General features: G+C 37.4%; 1 protein-coding gene across 1 annotated transcript in view; it reads right to left on the reverse strand.

The window, feature by feature from the left end:
- The window catches only part of dpr5 (defective proboscis extension response 5), a 39,902-nt gene extending 15,187 nt beyond the window's left edge, over nucleotides 1-24,715 (reverse strand). Inside the window, exons 1-4 of the mRNA XM_073979751.1 lie at nucleotides 24,324-24,715; nucleotides 15,824-16,081; nucleotides 15,421-15,539; nucleotides 3,000-3,330 (exon numbers count right to left, since the gene is read on the reverse strand). Coding sequence (XP_073835852.1) covers nucleotides 3,307-3,330; nucleotides 15,421-15,539; nucleotides 15,824-16,081; nucleotides 24,324-24,711 — 789 coding nt within the window. The 5' untranslated portion in view covers nucleotides 24,712-24,715 and the 3' untranslated portion in view covers nucleotides 3,000-3,306. The remainder of the gene's footprint in view (nucleotides 1-2,999; nucleotides 3,331-15,420; nucleotides 15,540-15,823; nucleotides 16,082-24,323) is intronic.
- Nucleotides 24,716-24,962: the final 247 nt, after the last annotated feature.

Here is a 24,962-nt window from a genome sequence, read left to right on the forward strand (position 1 = left end):
TTTGGACGAAAATGTGTTTCAGACAATTTGGAGTTGATTTAGCAATGTCCGTCCGTCTGTCTGTCTGGCTGGCTGGTGCGCACGATAACTCTCGAATGGATCAACCGATTCGGTCCAAAATTTGGCTTTCATAATATTTTGCCCAAACATAGTTTAAGTTCGAAGACGGGTTATATCGGTTCACCCCTTCCGGTACCTCCCCCACAAAAGTTCTAAAATGTTCGGAAAATTTGTACGCACGATAACTCTTGAAGGGAGCAGCCGATTTGGTCCATACTTTGCACATCCTAAAATTTCTACCAGTCATAAATGAGGTTCCAATATGGACTCAATCGGTCCACTCCTTCGAGTACCTCCCACACAAAATTTCGGATAAGTTCAGATTAAGGCCCGAATCGCTTTGATTTTTGTTGCAGCAACTTGTATTCACTGCCTGCCCATACAACGGTACAAGTTTCATCAGGGGCACGTCCATACTTCCTGAGAAAATAGCCTCAAAGGTGCAAAAAACCCATATGACACCGTTTGTAGTGGTTGGAGCGGAAGATAACTCTCGAACGGATCTGCCGATTCGGTCCAAAATTTGGCTTCCGTAATATTTTGTCCAAACATAGTTTAAATTCGAAGATAATCCATATCGGTTCACTCCTTCAGGTACCTCCCCCGAAAAAGTTCAAAAATGTTCGGAAAAATTGTGCGCACGATAACTTTTGAAGATAGTGACCGATGTAATCCATACTTTACACATCCTAATATATCTACCATATATAGTTCAGGTTCGAATATGGACTATATTTGTCTACTCCTTCTGGTACCTCTCACACAAAATTTCGGATAAGTTCACTTTAAGACCTGCTCTCGAATCACTTTGATTTTTGTTGAAGCGATTTGAATTCGCTACGACACTAAAAGTTTTTTCAGGGGCAAGTCCGAAACAGACCGAAAGGTGTAAGAAACCCCTATGTCACCATATGTGGCGGTCGGATAGTACAAAGAAATGTAAACATACATAAAAGTTTATATCACATTTTTCGGTTTTTGTCCACTGCGGCAACACTGTTCGTCATTCATGCCACAGCTATCTGTGATAAGATGAAAATAGTAGGAACAATGTACTTAAGTCCCTAGACGACAGCACTCCGGTATAAAGCAACTTTATTAAGCACATACAATGTCATAGGTCGGTCTGTGGTAAGCTATGTATGAATGGGGTGCCTGCGTGTTATGCCAATCTAAATGATTCGCAATGGAACATTTGGAGCAATGGAACCTGCCTGAATCCAGCCCGGAGAATTGCAATAGTCTTCAGTGAACCACTTACATGAAAATCTTGCCGGTGCGTCGGCACTACAAAATGTTGCAGTACCTACTTCGCTGCTATATACAAAGCCCGCCAGGCATCGCAGGAGAGAAAGAGAAGCCCATAGATGTAAAAAACACATCATTGAAAATTTATCATTTATTATTGATTTTAAATTCCAAGAAAATACTTTAAACGTTGATCTAATTTTAAGGGAATTTGAGCATAATTTTCAATATATTCAACAATTTCCAGAAGTATTTCCTATTCATGCCCACGGTGTGCCTTAACAAATTTAAATGGAAGGTGCTTACACCTCGGAAGTTTTTGCTGATTCTGAAACTACAATGCTCGTAGATGAGAAATATCAAGAAACAAAAAAAAATCGCCGGAGGGATTTTGAAATAAATCGCGATTTAAGTTCACATTTTTAAGGGTTCTTAAGGTTTTCACGATTTTGCTTGGAAATCGCGAGTTCTATGTAAATGGGTCTAAAGAAAATGTTGTAGCAGAGAAAATTCTCCAGAAGATTGGCCTTTATGATATTTTCGTAGGTTTTACCGTTTTTGAGATATGGAAGTTAAAATTGGGACAATGCACTGACTGTATCGTCCCCTTATAAAACAATATTATGCACAGTGTCCCTTAACTAACTTTTAATGGAAACCGCTTACACATGGGATGTTTTTGCGGATTCTGAAACAGCAATGTTAATAGATAAGAAAAAAATCGCCGGAGGGATTTTTAAATAAATCGCGATCAAAATTCACAATTTTAGGGTTTTTTTAGGTTTTTACGATTTTGCTTGGAAACCGCAAATCGTATCGAAATGAGTCTAACCAAAATGTTGTTGCTGTGAAAATTCTCCACAAGATTGGCCTTTATGATATTTTCGTAGGTTTTACCGTTTTTGAGATATAGAGGTTCAATTAAAATTTTTAGGTTTTTATCTTAAATCTTCACGATTTTGCTTGAAAACCGCAAGTCATATCAAAATGGGACTAAAGAAAATGTTGAAGCTGTGAAAATTCTCTACAAGACTGGATGATTTATTTTTTCTTAGGTTGTACCATTTTCAAGATATAAAAGTTTTTTTTTGGAAATTGCGCTAATGACATTGTTTTATAAGGAGGCGATACAGTCAGTGCATTGTCTCAATTTGAACTTCTATAACTCAAAAACGGTAACACCTACGAAAGTATCATAAAGGGCAATCTTATGGAGAATTTTCACAGCTACAACAGTTTCTTTAGGCCTATTTACATAGGAATCGCGGTTTCGAAGCAAAATCGTGAAAACCTAAAGAACCCCTAAAAATGTGAACTTAAATCGCGGTTTATTTGAAAAATCCCTCCAGCAATTTTTTTTGTTTCTTGATATTTTTCATCTACGAGCATTGTAGTTTCAGAATCAACAAAAACTTCCGAGGTGTAAGCACCTTCCATTTAAATTTGTTAAGGCACGCCGTGTGCCATTTTATATTCTCGTTGTTGCTGTTATTTATCGCATATATCAAGCAAACTCTTAAGACATCTACATAATACATTATTGACGTGTTATTGATTGAAATCCTAGTGACGCATAAACATAACATGTTCATTCATTTACGTCTTAACAGCTACCACAAAGGTTAATACGTACATAAGTACGTATGTATGTATAGAAGTGAATGTGTTTTCCTCATCCAAAAGCTGCTTACCTTCTAAGGAGCGAATGAACCACATTCAACATTATTGAAATCAACGACTGGAATCTTTCAATGACGGCGCCGTCTTGCTCGATATATTTGAATTGTTGCGGTTGCCGCCATTGTCACTCGTCATCGCTTCCAAAGTGAGCACCCGGCAGGCATTATGTCTGCGCCTTGTGTTATTGTGTCTTATTGTTGATATCGCTTTCGTCGTCATCGTCATCGTATTCGTCTTCTTCATCTTTCTGCATGCTTGGCGGTGGATAATGTTAGGATTTGTTAGGACTAATGATAAGCACAGACTGTAGATACAATTTCATTTAATGACTCGTTCCAATATCTATAGAAAAAGTAAAAGAAGAAGAAGAAGACGGATAAATACAAAATCAATATGAAATTGAGACGATATGTTTTAAATTGGATTTTTATTAGGGCGACAAAATTGCTATTGGAAAAAAAAATTAAAACAAATACCATTGTACGTATGTGAGAATATGTGATACGCATATTAATCATATCTTGGGGTTATGCCCTTATGAGAAAATAATATTAAAAAATGCTCATTAACATTGAAATTAATGGGAAATTATGACATATGTATATTAAATATCAAAAATGAAATTAAACTCGGAGAAATATTGAAAAAAAATTCTTTGAATTGTCTTATGGGTTCCATTTTGCATAAATGTATGTAGAAAATATAAAACAAGTAACAAAGCGTTAAGTCCGGCCTAAATATTCTAAACTAAACAAGTAAAAAAGCGTTAAGTTCGGCCGGGCCGAACTTTTCATACCCTCCACCATAAAATATTCTGAACTAAAATGGAATAATTAGTTTCCATTCCAGTCCCCTACTTTACGTGGGTACGTTAAAATGTCAGAGATAATGTACATAAAATTCTTCATTCGGGAGGCCCTTTTTTATGGTGCCTATATCTAACTGTGTATGTTGACAATTTGTGGTGGTCTAGAAATTGGGAGGTACCGTTATATAGGGGTTATAATAAAACATGGACCTATGTTGACAGTTTTTGATGGGAGTCTTTAATGTCAAATAACTCCTAATTCGGTTAAAAATTGTAGCAAAAATCCTCAAAATACCGAAAATCGGTACATAACGTGGGAACTTCAAATGTCATTAACAGCTAGTTCGGAGGTATGTGGGCTATACGAAAATATGAACTTAAATGAACAATTTTTGTTGCAGAATTTTTGTTGACTTTTAAATTTCAAATTACAGAAAGTTCGTCCAAAAAATAAAGCTAAGGTTCGGAAAATCGGGAGGTTTGTTTTGGGGCTATACAAAAACATGGACCTACGTTCGGTTAAACATTTTAAGTAAAATCCTCAAAGTACCGAAAATAGGGAAGTATCGTTATATTGGGGCTATGTTGAAAATTGTTGATGCAGATGTGTGGTGACCACTACAACCTTCAAAGGTCAAATTACAGTTAGTTCTGTTAAAAATTGTAGCTAAAATTGCCAAATTACTGAAAATTGGGAGGTACCGTTACATGGGAGCTATATCCGAACATGGACCTATGTTGACAATTTTTGATGGAGAGGTGTTGTGACCACTAAGAACTTCAAATGTCAAATTACTGCAAGTTCGGTTTAATATTGTAGCTAAAATCATCAAATTACAGAAAATCGGGAGGTACCGTTATATGGGGGCTTTCTTGACAATTTTTGGTGGAGAGGTGTGGTGACCACTAAGAATTTCAAATGTCAAATGTTCAAATTACAGATAATTCGGTTAAAACTTGTCGGTAAAATTCTCAAAATACCTGAAATCGGGCGGTAACGTTATATGGGGGCTATTCCAAAACATGGACCTACGTCCACTAGTTATATAAGTTTATTGACATTTAAGAACCCTAAATGTCAATTGATAGCTAAATCGGTCTGAAAATGTAGATAAAAACGTCAAAATGCCGTAAATCGGGGGTACCGTTATATGGGGGCTATACCAAAACTTGGACCTAGGTTCACAACTTTTGTTATATAAGTTTAGTTACACTTAAGAACCCTAAATGTCAAATTATAGCTATATCGGTCTGAAAATGTAGCTAAAAACGTCAAAATACCGTAAATCGGGGGGTATCGTTATATGGGGGCTATACCAAAACGTGGACCTATGTCCACAAGTTTTGTCACATAAGTTTATTGACATTTAGGAACTTCAAATGTCAAATTATAGCTAAATAGGTCTGAAAATGTAGCTAAACCCGTCAAAATACCGTAAATCGGGGGGTACCGTTATATGGGGGCTATACCAATACGTGGACCTATGTCCACAACTTTTGTTATATAAGTTTATTGACTTTCAAGAACCCTAAATGTCAAATTATAGCTAAATCGGTCTGAAAATGTAGCTAAACCCGTCAAAATACCGTAAATCGGGGGGTACCGTTATATGGGGGCTATACCAATACGTGGACATATGTCCACAACTTTTGTTATATAAGTTTATTGACTTTTAAGAACCCCAAATGTCAAATTATAGCTACATTGGTCTGAAAATGTAGCTAAAAACGTCCAAATACCGCAAATCGGGGGGTACCGTTATATGGGGGCTATACCAAAACGTGGACCTATGTCCACAACTTCTAATTTATAAGTTTATTAACACTTAAGAACCCTAAATGTCAAATTATAGCTACATCGGTCTGATAATGTAGCTAAAAACGTCAAAATACCGTATATCGGGGGGTACCGTTATATGGGGGCTATACCAAAACGTGGACCTATGTCCACAACTTTTGTTATATAAGTTTATTGATACTTAAGGACCCTAAATTTCAAATTATAGCTAAATCGGTCTAAAAATGTAGCTAAAACGTCAAAATACCGCAAATCGGGGGGGTACCGGTATATGGGGGCTATACCAAAACGTGGAACTATGTCCACAAGTTTTGTCATATATGTTTGTTGACACTTAAGAACCCTAAATGTCAAATTATAGCCAAATCGGTCTGAAAATGTAGCTAAAAACGTCAAAATATCGTAAATCGGGGGGTACCGTTATATGGGGGCTATACCAAAACGTGGACCGATATAGCCCATCATCGAACTTGACCTGCCTGCAAACAAAAGACACATTTTCCCAAAATTTCAGCGTCCTATCTCTATTTTTGTGGATGCTAGAGTGATTACCACAGACGGACGGACAGACGGACGTGCTCAGATCGACTTAGAATTTTACCCTGATCAAGAATATATATACTTTATAGGGTCGCAAATGAGTATTTCAATGCGTTACAAACGGAAAAACAAACTTAATATACCCTCCATACTATGGTGGAGGGTATAAAAATGTGTTCAGCTAGGTGAAAGGTACCACCTACGGGGCTATATCAAAGAGTTAACCTATCTTTAAATTTTTTGTCGGAAAAGTTTTATAGCTGCAGCGAACTTCAAGAGTCAAATTGAGGGTAGTTTCATCAAAACAATGTAGGCCCTCAAAAATGGGCCCATGTTGACGAATTTTAGTGAAGAAATTTCGTGACCACTGAAAATTCCCGAAAATCGGGAGGTAAAGTTATATGGGGGGATATACCAAAACATGGACCTATATTGACGGTTATTTTTAAATAGACAAAATTGTAGCTAAAATTCTCAAAATACCGATCATTACATCTAGTTCGGTTAAAAATTGCAGCTAAAAATCTCAAAATACCGAAAATCGGGAGGTACCGTTATATGGGGGCTATACCAAAACATGGACCTATGTTGACGATGTTTCGTTGGAGATGTTTTATGACCTCTGAGAACCTCAAATGGCAAATTACAGCTAGTTCGGTTGAAAATTGTAGCTAAAATTCTCAAAATACCGAAAATCGGAAGGTACCGATATATGGGGGCTATACCAAAACATGGACCTATGTTGGCGATGTTTCGTGGAGATGTTTCATGACCACTGAGAACCTTAAATGTCAAATTACAGCTAGTTCGGTTAAAAATTTTAACTAAAATGCTCAAAATACCGAAAATCGGGAGGTACCGTTATATGGGGGCTATACCAAAACATGGACCTATGTTGACGATTTTTCGTTGGAGATATTTTATGACCACTGAGAACCTCAAATGGCAAATTACAGCTAGTTCGGTTGTAAATTGTAGCTAAAATTCTCAAAATACCGAAAATCGGAAGGTACCGTTATATGGGGGCTATACCAAAACATGGACCTATGTTGACGATGTTTCGTTGGAGATGTTTCATGACCACTGAGAACCTTAAATGTCAAATTACAGCTAGTTCGGTTAAAAATTGTAACTAAAATGCTCAAAATACCGAAAATCGGGCGGTACCGTTATATGGGGGCTATACCAAAACATGGACCTATGTTGACGATGTTTGGCGGAGATGTTTCATGACCACTGAGAACTTCAAATGTCAAATTGCAGATAGTTCGGTTACAAATTGTGGCTAAAATTCTCAAAATACCGAAAATCGGGAGGTACCGTTATATGGGGGCTATACCAAAACATGGACCTATATTGACGATGTTTGGTGGAGATGTTTCTTGACCACTGAGAACCTCAAATGTCAAATTGCAGGTAGTTTGGTTAAAAATTGTGGCTAAAATTGTTAAAATACCGAAAATCGGGAGGTACCGTTATATGGGGACTATACCAATACATGGACCTATGCCCATATCGTTTGGGATATAAGTTTGTTGATCATTAGGAACCCTAAGTGCCAAATTATAGCTAATTCGGTCTGAAAATGTGGCGAAGAACGTCAAAATACCTTAAATCCGGAGGTACCGTTATATGGGGGCTATACCAAAGAGTGGACCGATATAGCCCATCTTCGAACTTGACCTGCCTATGAAAAAAAGACCCTCGGGTGCAAAATTTCAGCACTCTATCTCAATTATTGCGGACGCTAGAGTGATTACAACAGACGGACGGACAGACGGACAGACGGACATGGCTAGATCGTCTTGGAATTTTATCCTGATCAAGAATATATATACTTTATAGGGTCGCAAAATGATTAGTTCGATGTGTTACGAACAGAATGACGAACTTAATATACCCTCCATACTATGGTGGAGGGTATAAAAATGAAAAATTTTTGTTGGCTTTTAAATTTCAAATTACAGAAAGTTCGTCCAAAAATAAAGCTAAGGTACGGAAAATCGGGAGGTTTGTTTTTTGGCTGTACCAAAACATGGACCTACGTTCGGTGAAACATTTTAAGTAAAATCCTCAAAGTACCGAAAATCGGGAAGTATCGTTATATTGGGGCTATGTTGAAAATTGTTGATGCAGATGTGTGGTGACCACTACAACCTTCAAATGTCAAATTACAGTTAGTTCGGTTTAAAATTTTAGCTAAAATTGCCAATTACTGAAAATTGGGAGGTACCGTTATATGGGAGCTATATCCGAACATGGACCTATGTTGACAATTTTTTATGGAGAGGTGTTGTGACCCATAAGAACTTCAAATGTCAAACTACTGCTAGTTCGGTTTAATATTGTAGTTAAAATCATCAAATTACTAAAAATCGGGAGGTACTTTTATATGGGACCTTTATCAATACATCGACCTTTCTTGACAATTTTTGGTGGAGAGTTGTGGTGACCACTAAGAATTTCAAATGTCAAATGTTCAAATTACAGATAATTCGGTTAAAACTTGTAGCTAAAATTCTCAAAATACCGAAAATCCGTTATATGGGGATTTCGGTATCCCCGAGGTACCGTTATATGGGGCTATACCAAAAACATGTACCTATGTTCATAATTTTTTGGAATATAAGTTTTTTGGTCACTAAGAACCCTAAATATCAAATTATAGCTAATTCGGTCTAGAAATGCGACTTAAATCGTCAACATACCTGAAATCTGGTGGTAACGTTATATGGGGGCTATACCAAAACGTGGACCTATGTCCACAACTTTTGTTATATAAGTTTATTGACACTTAAGAACCCTAAATGTCAAATTATAGCTAAATCGGTCTGAAAATGTAGCTAAAAGCGTCAAAATACCGTAAATCGGGGGTATCGTTATATGAGGGCTATACCAAAACGTGGACCTATGTCCACAACTTTTGTTATATAAGTTTATTGACACTTAAGAGCCCTAAATGTCGAATTATAGCTAAATCGGTCTAAAAATGTAGCTAAAAACTTCAAAATACCGTAAATCGGGGGGTACCGTTATATGGGGGCTATACCAAAACGTGGACCTATGTCCACAAGTTTTGTTATATAAGTTGTTTGACACTAAAGAACCCTAAATGTCAAATTATAGCTAAATCGGTCTGAAAATATAGCTAAAAACGTCAAAATACCGTAAATCGGGGGTACCGTTATATGGGGGCTATACCAAAACGTGGACCGATATAGCCCATCATCGAACTTGACCTGCCTGCAAACAAAAGAGGCATTTTCCCAAAATTTCAGCGTCCTACCTCCATTTTTGTGGATGCTAGAGTGATTACCACAGACGGACGGACGTGCACAGATCGACTCAGAATTTTACCCTGATCAAGAATATATATAGTTTATAGGGTCGCAAATGAGTATTTCAATGCTTTGCAAACGGAAAAACAAAGTTAATATACCCTCCATACTATGGTGGAGGGTATAAAAATAATGAGTTTCCTTTCATGTCCACAGTTATAGGTGAAAAAATTGTCGACCACGGATACCACAAACGACTAAATCAGACCAGAAAATCTATCTAATGTAGGTATAGTTACATGCCGGTACACTGTATCGTGAAGTAGTCTTATGACCAATGCCGTTACATGCGAGCTATATACCACAAAATGGACATATGATGAACATTTTTGGTGCAGAAGTTTTACGACCACTAAGAACCTCAAGTCAAGTTCAATTAGATGGGGGTTATACCAAAACATAGACGTTTTGTGACCACTGGGAATGCAAACGTAAATTTGCAGGTAGTTCGATCAAAAATGCAACTAAAATCGCCTAACGGCTAAACAAATGTACAGACCTATGTTGACAATTTTTACAGTACAAGTGTTGCAAACATTGGGAACTTCAAATGTCCAATTACATCTAGTTTGGTTAAAAATATATAGTAAAAATCCCAATAATAACGAAAATCAGAAACCGATTTGATGCAATTTGATATTTTGGTATAGCTTCCATATAACGTCCCGATTTTCGTTATTATTGGGATTTTAAATTTATTTTTTATATGGCTTATCTTCGAACGTAAACTAAGTTTGGACAAATAATACGAAGGCCAAATTTTGGACCGAATCGGCATATCCTTTCGAGATTTATCTTGCACTCCAACCGCTACACACGGTGTCATAGACTTTCACACTATTTTCTCAAGAAGTATGGACTTGCCCCTGATAAAACTTGTACCGTCGTATAGGGGACAGTGAATAGAAGTTGTTGCAACAAAAATCAAAACGATTCGAGAGCAGGACCTAAACTGAACTTTTTCAAAATTTTGTGAGGGAGGTACCCGAAGGAGTGGACCAATTGAGTCCATATTGGAACCTCATATAAGTGTGGTAGAAATTTCACGATGTGTAAAGTATGAATCAAAGCGGTTACTCCCTTCAAGAGTTATCGTACGCACAAATATTCCGAACTTTTGTGGGGGAGGTTCCGGAAGGAGTGGACCGATATAACTATGTTTGAACAAAATATTACGAAAGCCATATTTTGGAACGAATCGGTTGAGAGTGCCCTCCAGCCAGACAGACGGACATGGCTAAATCAACTCCAAATTGTCTGAAAAGGATTTCGTCCAAACATACTTGGGGTCTAAAAGCATTATTTCGATGAGACACATTTTGCACGTATGAAAGAGTATATACTCTCGTTAGCATAAATGCTGAGGTTATAAAAACTAGTATCGGCTAGACACAAAACCACACCCGCCCTAAACAGCGCCGCATAGGCATTATGATGATTTTAGCTGCAGTTTTTGTCGGTAATCTGTAATTTGTCGTTTGAGGTTCCCAGTGGTAGAAAAACTTCTACATCAAAAATTTTCAACTCAGGTCGATGTTTTGGTATCGACTCCATATAACGCTACTTCCCGATTTGAGATAATTTGAGGAGTTTAACTTCAGTTGTTGACCGAACTACCTGTAATTTAGATACACTTGTTGATCGATCTGTTTGTAATTTGACATTTCACCAAAAATTTCCAACATTGGTTCATGTTTTGGTATCGCCCCCATGTATCGGTACATCCTGCTTTAAGTATTTTGGGGATTTTAGCTACATTTGTTGATCAACTATCTGTAATTTGCCAATTAATGTTCCCAGTGATCACTAAACCTTCTCCACCAAAATTGTCTACATAAGCCCATGTGTTGGTATAGACCCATATAACGGAACGCTAGAACGCTATATTTTTGTACCCAAGTGTATTTTTCCATAGGCAGGCCAAGTTCGAAGATGGGCTATATAGGCCCACGTTTCTCTACCCAAAATTATCAACATAAGTTTACACTTTAATATAGCCCCGATCTAAAGGTAAAGACATTTCAGATACAACTACCGACCTACTTTAGGGGCGTCTGTGGTCATAAAATAACTCCACCTAAAATTACGGACAAGAAAGAAAACTAATTTTTCCACATTATTTCAGAGTATTTTATGGTGGATGGTGTAAAAAATACGGCATGGCCGAACTTAACGGGTTTTAGTTGTTGTAAGCTGGGTGACGTAGGGGATGGAAGATACCAAGCAACGGTCCTGACCGGTTTTAACATGGCAAAGCCCAGGATTTATCTTGGTCCCTCTTTCATCTCAAGTGGACACTGACCTCCCCGTGGTGTCACCTGGGGAACTGCCTTTAACACCCGTTAAAGGTAGTGAGCTAACATGTGCCGCGCGTTCACCCATAAGAACGTTAAAAACTTGGGTTTGGGCGTCGGGTTAGTAACCCTCCCCTAGAAAAAACAGCCTACTATGAAAAAACGAAAGAAAAAAAAAACAAACCCCTCTAAAGTTGACGAACCCCGCAAACGTTTTAAGGACCATGATCTGCGAATCTGCACCTGGAATGTTCGCACTCTTTATAGAGAAGGTGCAGTCTTCGCATTGGCAGACGTATTTGAAAAGTACAAGACCGATATTACTGTCATACAGGAAATACGATGGATTGGGAAAGGCGTCACAACAACACCTAAAGGTGACGCACTGTATTATAGCTGCCATGACGTAAAGCATGAGTTTGGTTGTGGATTCGTAGTTAGTCGGAGACTAAAACATCTGGTATCCAGCTTCACCCCAGTGAATGAAAGACTTGCTGCAATTCGAATAAAAGCTAAATTCTTCAACATCAGCTTTATTTGCGCTCATGCTCCCACTGAAGAAAAGGACGAACAGACCAAAGATATATTTTACGAGCGCTTAGAAGAAACATATGACCGTTGCCCTGCCCATGACATTAAAATCATTCTAGGCGATTTTAATGCCAAAATTGGAAAGGAGAATATCTTTGGCCCAACAGTCGGGAAATTCAGTCTCCACAGTGAAACATCTGACAATGGTATGAGGCTGATAGACTTTGCAGCTGCAAAAAACATGGTAGTTAGCAGTACCAGATTTAATCATCTCGGTATTCATAAGGGCACCTGGCTGTCTCCAGATCAGAAAACAAGAAACCAAATTGATCATGTTGTGATAGATGGAAGACATTCATCGAGCGTGTTGGATGTACGATCGTTCCGAGGCGCAAACATTGATTCGGACCACTACCTTGTTGCAGCAAAGGTACGCACCCGCTTAAACGTAGCAAACAAAGTACGAACAGACACAACACGAAAGTTAGACATCGGTAAGCTGCAATCACAACAGATAGCCACAGCATATTCCACTCAACTAGCCCAATTGCTTAATCAAAGCATCCCTCATCCCGATAACATATCAGCGCAATGGCAAAGCATTGCCCACTCCATGCAAACAGCCGCAAAATCCATACTTGGATACCAGAGACCTCCACCAAGGAATCCATGGTATGATGAGGAGTGTCGTGCTGCCACCGAAGAGAAAAATGCGCCATATAAGGCTACTTTACAATCAGTAGCAACGCGTAGCGCACGAGAGAGATACAGGGAGAAAAGGAGAGAGGAGAAACGTCTTTTCCGCAGGAAAAAGAGAGAGATGGAAAAGCGGGAGTGTGAAAAAATCGAGATGTACAGGAGCCAGAATGAAGTCCGAAAATTCTACCAAAGAGTCAAGCATCAAACTGATGGCTTTGGTACAGGCACATCCTCCTGTAGAGACCAGCAAGGTAATTTGATAACTGATACAGATAGTGTACTCAGGATATGGAAAGAACATTTTTCAAATCTGTTGGTATCCAATAGCAGCGAAGACGACGAAGATACCACAGTCCCAATCCCAGAAGATGGTATTGAATGTATACCGCCCAGCCAAAATGAGGTAAAGACAGCAATAAATCGGCTGAAGAATAATAAGGCAGCAGGGGCCGATGGCTTACCAGCCGAGCTGTTCAAAACCGGAGGCGACACGCTGATAAGGTGTATTCATCAGCTAGTTAGCACCATCTGGCAGGAAGAACGAGTACCCGACTATTGGAACCTGAGTATCCTGTGCCCCGTCCACAAGAAGGGAGATAAGACTGTATGCTCTAACTATAGGGGCATAAGTCTACTCCCTATTGCCTACAAGATCGTGTCAGGGATATTGTGCGAACGACTAAAGCCTATGGTCAACGAGATAATTGGACCATACCAATGTGGCTTTAGACCTGGCAAGTCCACCATTGACCAGATATTTACCCTGCGGCAAATCCTGGAGAAGACCCAAGAGATGCAGATCGACACCTACCACCTTTTTGTCGATTATAAAGCAGCCTTCGACAGCCCGCTGCGTTCAAAGGTATTCCAAGCCATGTCTGAATTTGGTATTCCCGCAAAGCTCATCCGACTTTGTAAAATGACTTTAACTGACACGAGGTCCTCAGTTAAAATAGGAAAGAACCTCTCCGAAGAGTTTGGTACCAAAAGAGGTTTCAGACAAGGAGACAGCCTTTCGTGTGACCTCTTCAACATCCTGCTAGAAAAGGTTATACGAGAGGCAAACGTCAAAAGAAGTTTCACAATCTACACCAATAGTCACATGTTACTTGCTTATGCTGATGATATAGACATCATGGGCCGATCAGTAAAAGAAGTAACTGATACCTTTATAAAGGTCGAAGGAGAATCTGCTAAAGTGGGTCTGGCGGTAAACGGTGAGAAGACCAAGTTGATGGTGTCGACGCGCAATGCGTCCATTGAGCTCGGACCGACTGTGGAAGTTGGTTCCTATAATATTGAGGTAGTAAAAGACTTCGTCTACCTCGGCACCTCCGTAAACACAACAAACGACATCAGTTGTGAAATAAAAAGCAGAATTGTATTGGCCAACAGATGCTACTTTGGTCTAAGTAAGCAGTTTAAAAACAAAGCCACATCTCGTCAAACAAAAATAACGCTCTACAAAACAATGATACTACCCGTGCTGATGTATGGCTCCGAAGCCTGGGTACTTGCGCAAGCAGACGTGGCAGTGCTTGGTGTGTTTGAGAGAAAAATTCTTCGAAAGATCTACGGACCAATCTGCGTTGACGATGAATATCGACGTCGCATGAACCACGAGCTGTATCTGCTATACAACGACATCAATATAGTTAAACGTATCGAGATGCAGCGATTGCGTTGGCTAGGCCATATCATAAGATAGAGCGATGATGAACCCGCTAAAAAGGCGTATGAATACATGCCACATGGCGGTGCACGCAGAGTTGGCAGGCCAAGGAATAGATGGCGCAAACAAGTGGATGATGAGATGAAAAGGCGCGGTATTCCAGAGTGCAAAGCAACAAATAGAGAGGAGTGGAGATCTCTTCTTAGTTCGGCCTATAGAACAAATGTTCTGTAATGGGCCAGTTAAGTAAGTAAGTAAGTAAGTTGTTGTAAGCTAATAAAGTGTGTTGTGTAGGATATTTTCCTATTGAGAAATAAATGCATCTTCCCCAAACTTCAATATTTCCAACTCATTTTGTTATTTCCCCCTGTAATCAACATTAATCATCATCAGACATTATGTCATTCATTTCCAATTGTCTTCTTTTTCATTACTAAGATTAATAGGTTCAAATGATATCCTTCAATTTGTCGTTTTTTTTTTTAATTTTCATATTAGAGTAATGCTTTAGAGATAATGAAAAATCTTCTAAATTTCAAATTAATTTTGGATTTTATTTTTTTTGCGTTTTTCCTTCATTTTCTCATTATGTCAACAGGACTTATCTTTATTTTCTTTCTGGTTTTATTCGTTAATTTTCTGTTTAATATGTTAATGGAACGCTTAAATCACATGCCCTTACATATACATACATGGATTAATTTAAATACACATACATGGATATATTTAAATACACATAAAGTTCAACTTACATAGAATATTGTCAGGATTAGTAGAAGGCTGTGTGGTACATGCAGTCGTGTTGCCAGTTCATGTTGCATGGCGGCATGTTTTTCACTATTGATGATATGTACAAAAACACTGTCGCTATCTACCGAGGTTATGATGGTGCGGAAATATTTGCGTGGGCGTTGAATCCACCAGCCACGTCAGAATGTCGGGAATGCGTGTAAAATGAAAAAAGTAGAAGAAGAAAAAATCAACAAAAATAATAGAGATAAACAAAACGTTTACATGAACGCTTGAATAGCTTATGATGGCAAACAATGCGGTAGTCCTTTAAAAGGACACAAACATTTTTGTTGTTTGTGTTTCCTTCGAGTATTGTTTAAACCATGGTATAGTATTACTACTACTATCACAACTACTACTCACTTGAATTGTCTGCCGCACACGTATAGTTGCCCGAGTCCGTGTGTGTTACACGTGAAATCACCAGATTGCTCGTTTTCATTTGCTGCTCGGATACCACCCGTATACCACCCCTTGTTGAGTCGTTGATTAGTTCGCTGTCCTTGTACCACAGCATGTGAGTGTAAGGACCGGGCGCCTGTGGTGCTATGCAGGTTAAATTGATGTCACTACCACTTTGCACGAACAATTCTCGATTAGAAAGAATTTGTGCTTTGGATGCTGTAGGGAAAAAGGGGTGAAAGAGGAGAGAACAAAAATGCCAAACATTAACATAAATATTTTTAGCCTTAATCTTAATTAAAATAGATTCCAAAAATAGTTAAGTAATTATGACATGGTGATAGGCATTGTCGGAGTACGGTTTATGGCTAGTGTTCATGGAGATTGTAATGAAAGAGGATTTAATGTTTATTAAATAGATATGGACAAATTCGTTCACGATTGCTGGTATTTTTCCCTATAGAATTGGTGTTTATTTTGTTTAAATGGGCCTGGTTAAGTAATTAAGAAAGTAGGTTTGAGGCGGGAATGTCAATGAATGACTTAGTGAACATTAGGGGTATAACCAAAAAAATACCATGCCAGTAAATTGTGCGGAATATTGTCCTGATAACGAAAACGCGTGTTGTAGTTCGATTCGGTGAAAAAATTTTCCACACCGACTGCGATTACTAAAGCCCATTTGATATTTTTTCTATTTAAAAATTTAAATTTGCTTTGTTTGAATAAAAATTTATAGAAATTCTCACAGCCAAATTCATTAAAAACAGTCTGTAACTTTGGCGACTTCGTTGCAAATGACCACATATTCTCTTGTCCGATAGGTTCAATAAATATAAACATAAAAGTCGCGAGTTTATAAAGAGAAACAAACAAATTCAATATTGTGCATTAAATGCTCTGATGACTAATTGGCCCAGAATTGTTTCGAAATTGATTTTAAATTAGATTAAGTTAATACGAAAAGCGCATGTGTCATTATAACAAATAAAATTAAATAATTCATTACTGAACTTAAATGCATTTGGTGCGGAAACTTTTTTCGCTTTAGAGAAAAAATGACACCGTATTTCACAGTAGTTTTTCATGCTCTACTCGGCTATGCGGTGGTATATTTGATATTTGCAAAAATTGCAAAAACGTTATAACCCTAGTGAACATACTATTGAACCAGAGCAGACCTCTTGTGTGCTCTAGACAGAGTTTTTCCTTCAATAATGAGGCTCGGTGTAAATTCAATACAAATATTTTGTACCTTGAAATATCTTAATTCTATAGATTCAAATGCGTTTTCTGAGTCAGCAACTTCTATTTTTTCTACGATTTATACTTTATCTTATATCAAATTTTAATGCTGACATTTGACATTTCAAGTTTCAGTGGCCAAGTTTTCAAGTTCCCAGTTGCCAACAGAAATTGTCAATATTGTATGTCCATGTTTTGTGCGGTACCTCCCTATAAAGGTACATCGCGATTTTCGGTCAGCTGTTAGGGTTTCGGAGTCGGAGTCTAGCAAATTTTGCAGAGTCGTGAAAAAAGCTCGACTCCGACTGCGGGCAAAATTCATTATACCCTCAGCCTTTAGGCTAGAAGGGTATATACTAGGCCGGATCGATTTGTATGGAAGGAAAAAACCTTAATGGGCCCTTCGCGTATCTGATTCCTGGGAATGAACTGAGCAAAAGAGTCCACTAGACCATAGGTCTACGGTGAAAATCGAGCCTCCCGATTTTGACTTTAAGTTTTTTATCCACGTTTTTTTTTTGACATTTTGGCGTATAACGACCAAATCATTGAGATTTTCGATCCAACACAAAGACAAAAATTGTAGCAAAGATAGTAATTAAGAACTCTCTAATACATCGCAAAAGCAATGGAATGCTCCTTCAGGCGGTTTTGACCTTGAGAAGGTGCAAACTTTTCGGAAAATGTCGATAAATGGGACTGTGCTACAAAAGTTGACCAGAAAAATATTCAAGTATTGTGATGCAAAATTCTATCGTGTTAGGATCCATGGAGAACGAAAATGCCATTAGTTCGTTTGGGTTACTTCCTTTTATTTTTTTTATAACGGTAAAAGTAGTGAAAATCTGGGTTTCTTACATTTTCAAATTTAAACGGGCATATCTTCTTTTTTCACAACGGATTTCTATTGATCCTTCTTCCTTTTAAAGGGGTGAATTATACCTTTCGAACGAGTTATTTTTAAATCGGTTAACAAAGTTCTAAGTTAGTGGTTTAAGTCTGCAAAAACCCACAAAAAACTATAACTGAATTTCTCATAATTTTTAAAAGTATAATTTTTTTGTTTTGTTTAATATTTATTTTGAAAATTGTGAGAAATTCAGTTATAGTTTTTTTGGTGGGGTTTCGTAGACTTAAACCACTATAACTTAACCGATTTAAAAAATAATAACTCGTTCGAAAGATATAATTCACCCCTTTAAAAGGAAGAAGGATCAATAGAAATTCGTTATGAAAAAAAGAAGATATGCCCGTTTTAATTTGAAAATGTAAGGAATCAGAAACGCGAAGGGCCCATTAAGGTTTTCAAATCGCCCCGGCCTAGTATATACACGTTGATACGAAAAATGTCTGTCTGTCTGTCTGGATTGTGCGCACGATAACTCTCGAACAGTTCAACCGATTCGAACCAAATTTTGGGTATAGTAATATTTTGTCCAAACTTAGTATAAGTTCGAAGATGAGCCATATCGGTCCTCTCCTTCTGGTACCTCCCCCATAAAAGTTCAAAATTTTTCTGGAAAATGGTCTGAACGATAACTCTCGAAGGGAACAATCGATTTGGTAAAAACTTTGGACATCGTATTATTTCTTCAAGATATAGATCTGGTTCGAATATGAACTATATCTGTCCATTCCTTAGAGTACCTCCCACACAAAATTCGGATAAAGTGAAGATTAAGGGCTTGCGGCTCCCTTTATGACGGTACAATTTTTTTCTTGCGGAAGTCCATACTTCCTGAGATATTGGCCTAAAAGCTCCAAGAAACCCTGACGGCACCAACCAAAATGGCACATCCGCAAATGATCCTCCCAAGGAATTTCTGATTGGTGTAGGCTATTTAATTTTAACACAGAATTTTTCTCCAACCGAATTTTAAAATAATAATATGCGCGTATATACCCTTACATATATTTCGGCATAACCGACTTAAACTTTCTAACTTGTTTCTGATGCTACTTTTCTATGTAAGATATAGCAGAATCAATATGGAACATGAATTACAAAACAACATAGGTGTATATGGGAAAACAACATATATGTAAGTGTATATGGTCCAAATATAGGAACAGTTAAAAATGGTGCATGTTTAATTGGTATATGAAATTACCCTCGGAGTCGACACCGGTGTCGGAGTCGTGAAAAAAAACTGGCCTGTAGTCGGAGTCGAAGGCAAAATGGCTCGACTCCGCAGCCCTGTTAGCTGTAATTTGGAATTTAGGATTCCACTAGGAAACACTTCACCCCAAGAAATTGTAGACATAGGCCCACACTTTGGAATAGCCCTATACTTCAAGTATTTTGAAGTTTGTATCTATATATGGTAAATTTCAAATTTCCTTTACAATTACATAGAAAAAAAATTAAAAACTTTTTTGGCGAGCACATCCGCCATTTTTGGTACATGAGTTACGAAAAATCTGTTCGCGTTCACAAAATTGGATGCTGCACTCAAAAGTTATATGCGGTTTTACTCTCTTGTAAAGAAAAAATATTTAAAAATTCCTGTTGTGTTGTAATAAGAACATGTATATATGAATCGTTAGCAGCATTTGATATCTATCCGTAGATGCTAAAATAGCTGCTAAATTTATTTTTATTTTCGCAAAAATCAAAAAATATTGAAGAAATCTTGGAATAAATTTTATTTATTCTTAATCAGAGTCCAAAAATCTCTAAAAAAATAATTTAAAAATACGTACAGAATCTAGACAACGCGTAGAAAAATGTGAGACCAAAATTATAAAGATCGCGTTTATAACTTGCATATTACAGCAACAACACAGAACGGAAATTTATTGTTGGAAATTATTTCAAAAATATATTTTTGGTTAAATACGAAAAATTTGAAAAATAAATGTTGGGAGTTATTCTATTATTTCGCTAAATTTCGATCCAAATCCTGAAATATTTTGCTTAAACTTCTACGAGAAAAGTATTTAGTCATCGTGAAAGTATATTTGCTTTCTGTGATAAGCAATAGAAATAAGAAGTAGAGAGTAATATTGAAATTACAATCAAAGAAAAAACATAGAAGTTAAAAACCGTATAATTCGCGAATTGGTTTAAATCGGTAGAGGTGCATGTGCTTTTCGAATACAGGGAGTCCATGTCTATCAATATGCATGGATTTTCCCGTGTTTCATTCAGCGGCCAAAGTGTGTCATCAGTTGCATCTTTCTATTCAAAAAACCTTCAAGTGGGCAAAAATTACGCGATTTCAAGGTATCTATATCCGGCGTTTTAGTGGATGGATTCGACCGCGGAAGATCTCATTAGATCCGGCAGGTAGAAAAACTAAAATCACGCGGGGTTCAGGGGTACCTGTACGACAGTTGTAAATTTTAAAGCCAAACAAGTGAGCAAAGGCTATATTCGGGACGGGGCCGACCATGTGTTACCCTACACCACTAGTCCTGTGCATAAGCTTTTCACTGGTAAACATTTCTTTTAGGGAATATAATCCGAATACCATCAAACATAATATGCCTCTTTCTCTCGGGACCCATAAGCAACCAAAATTTCATGACCATCCCATCAAAATTGCGACCTGTAGCGTGATTGCAAAAAATGGAAGAATTACCGACTATTGTGGTATCTCCCTTGTTTGGCCACCTTCGCCAACCTACTTCACACCAACTTTGCCGTTGGAATGCCCCTACTAGAAGCCGATATATTCACAAATAATAAAACTTTGAATTTGTCTCCAAATGAGTTTTTCCCCATTCCGATCCCTAAATATTATCCGACTATCACCACAATCAATAGGTAGGGGCCCGCATCTACCACCAAAATCTCGTGACTATCCGATCAAAATTCCAAACGGTAGCGTGATTACAAAAAATTAAAAAAATTTGATATATTTCTGACTTGCTATATCTCTGTTGTTTGCCCACTTACGCCAACATACTTTGCATCAATATAAAGGAGATCTTTTCTTCTACCATTGGCAGGCTTTCTTTTTGGAATACTCCTACCAGAAGCGGAGATATTCGCATAAGAAAAACACGTTGACTTCTCTCCACATAAGCTTTTTGCTTATTCCGACTCCTGAATATAATCCGACCATCACCAAACTTAATAGGCTTCTTTCTCTGTGGGACTCGCATCAACTCCCAAAAAATTTGTGACGATCCGATCAAAATTGCGACTTGTAGCGTGATTACAAAAAAATCGGAAAATGGGATGCATTACCGACTATTGCGATATCTCTGTTGTTTGACCACCTACGACAGCCTACTGTACATCGTTGTAAAGGTGATAATTTCTACTTTTCTTGCCAGGTTTTGCTTTTGATATACCTCTTAAAGAAACAGAGCTATTGGCTTTGAAATAAAACGTTGACGTTGTTGGCTTTGTATTGTTGGACTGCAAAATAATACTTGTTGTGTATTTATTTCAGCTAAAGTCCATACTTTGTTGCTTCAAAATTTGAAGAAACAAAATGTTTAACAGTGGGTATTGAAATTGATTACTACGAGCGGAGGCAGAGAATACTATAGTTTCGGAAGCAGCCAAACTTCCTCATCAGTTCTCTTAACCGCTGACTCTGTATCAATAAACAGGTCAATAAGAGTGACCAGAAAATTAAACAGAACGAGAAATTTTCTGTATCCTCCTAAATCTGTTGACCGCACAATTGAGTCTCCAAATAAGTTTTTGCCAATTCCGACCCCTGAATATTATCCGACCATCATCAAAATCAACAGGCTTCTTCCTCTGTGGGACCCTCATCAACACCCAAAATTTGGTGACTATCCGATCAAAATTGCGACCTGTAGCGTGATTACAAGGTTTAGATGGACAGACGGACAGACGGACGGACGGACGGACTGACGGACGGACACACATAGCCAGATCGACTCAGCTCGTCGAGACATTCATTTTGGTATATATAAGTATGGGTCTACGACCATTATTTCGATGCGTTACAAACTTTTTGGCCAAAACCAACTTATAATACCCTCCCCACATAGTGGTGTAGGGTATAAAAATAGGTTTTTTTCAGAAAATTTACGCACCAAATTTTCGCCTTTGGACTCCTGTTACTAGGAAGCTGTACGGAGCACACTCATGAGATATACATCGAACGACGTGGAATCGTGATTTCTACAATCCTGTAAACTAGTTTGGATTATTATCTAGTTGCACCCTCTAATTATAAGAAAAATTCAAAAAACACTGAAATCAAAACATCAAAATGTCAGCATCGATTTTAGGGGGATGCAGTGTATATATCGAAAAGTCATACACCAGAACCATGTTGCCCAAGGGGTATTCTTTAGTTCTTTCTTCGAGCACAGGTTTGAATTTTGAGTGGTTTGTCCAGAAATCAAAAAATAACACAAAAAAACGTATTTACTTCAACACATTTTTCCCATTTTTTTATATTACCACCAACGCAGCTTCCACGAAAATTATTTGTTATGGTCCATATTATGAGATCGTGGCTAAAACACTTCAATTAATATAAATATATTAATATTCTATAAAATATATTAACAGTTCGCGACTTATTAAATGGTGAACCTCAACTTCAACGATTGAAAAACTTTTTTGAATATTACCATATGTATTCGGTCTAAATTGGCTGCAATTTTAAATTTATTGTTTCCAGTGATTCGCTAACATCTGCACTAAAAATGTCAAGTTCCCTGTGGCCAACAGAAATTGTCAATATTGTATGCCCATGTTTTGTGCGGTACCTCCATATTACTGTATCTCGCGATTTTCGTTATTTTGAGGATTTTAGTTACATTTGCAGAACGAATTAGAAGTAATTTGAAATAAGGGATATCACTAGGAAACACTTTACCCCTATAATAGCCTATATAATGGTAACGCCTGACTTCAAGTATTTTGAAGTTTGTATCTATATATTCGGTCTAAATTGGCTGCAATTTTAAATTTATGGTTTCCAGTGATCCATTAACATCTGTACCAAACATTTCGAACGATTTAGCTATTACTTGGTATTTCCTGTGGTCAAAAATTTTCTCCACCAAGAATTGTGGATACAGGATATAAACCACATAACACCACACCACCCGATTTCATCTATTTTGACGTTATAATCTACATTTTCGGCCCAAAATTTCTATAAGTGATAATTAGGATTTCCAGCTGGCAGAAAAATTCCTAATTATTTTAGTTTAGTTCACAATATTTCAAGGTGAAGGGTATAACAAGTTCAGTCCGCCCGAAGTTAATGTTTTTTACTTGTTTCGTTTACGTTTGTATGACGTTAATCATACCAGCCCTTGTTTTATATGGCGGTTAAGCATTGAAATAAAGACAAAAATCAGCCACTAATATTTAATATTTAAAAGATTCTTTTCATCCCTTCTGAGCTTTTCTGGGAAATTTCTTAACTTCCCTGTAGGAAATGTCAATAGTGAATCTATACTGACACACTACTGACACTGTCAACAGTACTACGAGTACTGACAAATTGAAGACCATGTATCGGCACCAGTACACATAAATTGTGTGTGGTATCACGCATACGACACCAAGAGCGTAAATTTCGCTCTCTTCACAAAAATCGTGTGCGTTAATGCATTGCTAAAATTAATAATCATTGAAACAAGCGACAACACAACCTTCTTCATTGACTGCTGAGTGAAGACTGAATGGTGGTTGTTCTGTTGTTACTGATGCTGTTGCCTGATGCTGTTGTAGACAACTCATGTAATTTTTATTTTATTTTTTTTTTTTTTTGCTGAGGGACCATGTGTTGACATTGAGGGTAGTAAGTCAGTATAGTCAATAGATACACTGGATGTAGTGAGTCAATAGTTCATAAAGGACCATAGGGAGACAGTGGTACCAGAGTTTCACTATTAGATTTGTTGGTCTATTTTCAGCTTTTATTTGATTTAAAAGCCAGATGCAGTGGATTTCAAAAGTCGATTCCATAGCGTATACGTCCAATAAAATCCACTGGATTTACTTGACGTATAAGTAATGGAATTGACATTTGTAATCCATTACTATAAGACAATGAACAGTCCAAACAGTTAAATTGTATATTTTATTCAAGAAAGACAGTAAAATAACGATTGTTGACTATTTGTAGACAAAATGTTGACAAAGTCACAAAAGTGGTAGACAAAGTGGTGACATGCCAACACTTGACTCCAGGCTTCCTATAGAGTTACTACTAAATATTTATGTATGTACATCAATATAGAACATATATATTTTTTTACTTACTGACAACTGTTAATTTATAGGCTTGACTAATTTTTGGTTCTGTCGACACTTGACACTCATAAATGCCCGCATCTCTCGGCTGCACTGAAACAATTTTCAACACCCATTCGTCAGAATTGTCAATATGTCGCGCCAAAAATCGCTGATCATTTGTATATGTCATAATGCCTATTGTCAGGATATGAAGATCTCGTTTACGTATCCACGATACGGCACGATCTCCTAAATTTCGCACACGGCAATGTAGACGAGCTGTTGTACCAACGGCTCCGATTACATCACGATTTGTTGTATTTTCAAATTCTGGTTCTTGCTGGTCATAGCTTCCTAGGATCATATTGTTTATATCATGGAGGGAAGAAACTGATGTGTCGTTGTTGGTCAACATTTTCATGGCTGGAAGAAAGAAGAAATAGAAAGAGAATGTAATTATTATCTGGGACATTTATTTTGACAACAATTTTAGTTAAAAAGCTGTAAATGTTAAAATTTCAATTTACTCTAAACAACGTAGTTTCTTTCTTTACTTTTTTTCTCAGTAAAGTCCTGACATATGTTGTGAAGTAATTTCCTATTAATTCAATATTTTTACCTTACAGTTTAATGTGAGTTCATAAAGGCAGATTTGAGTAACTACAT

The sequence above is a fragment of the Musca autumnalis genome, unplaced genomic scaffold (assembly GCF_047663935.1).
Source record: "Musca autumnalis isolate F117 unplaced genomic scaffold, ASM4766393v1 scaffold_374, whole genome shotgun sequence".
NCBI lineage: Eukaryota > Metazoa > Arthropoda > Insecta > Diptera > Muscidae > Musca > Musca autumnalis.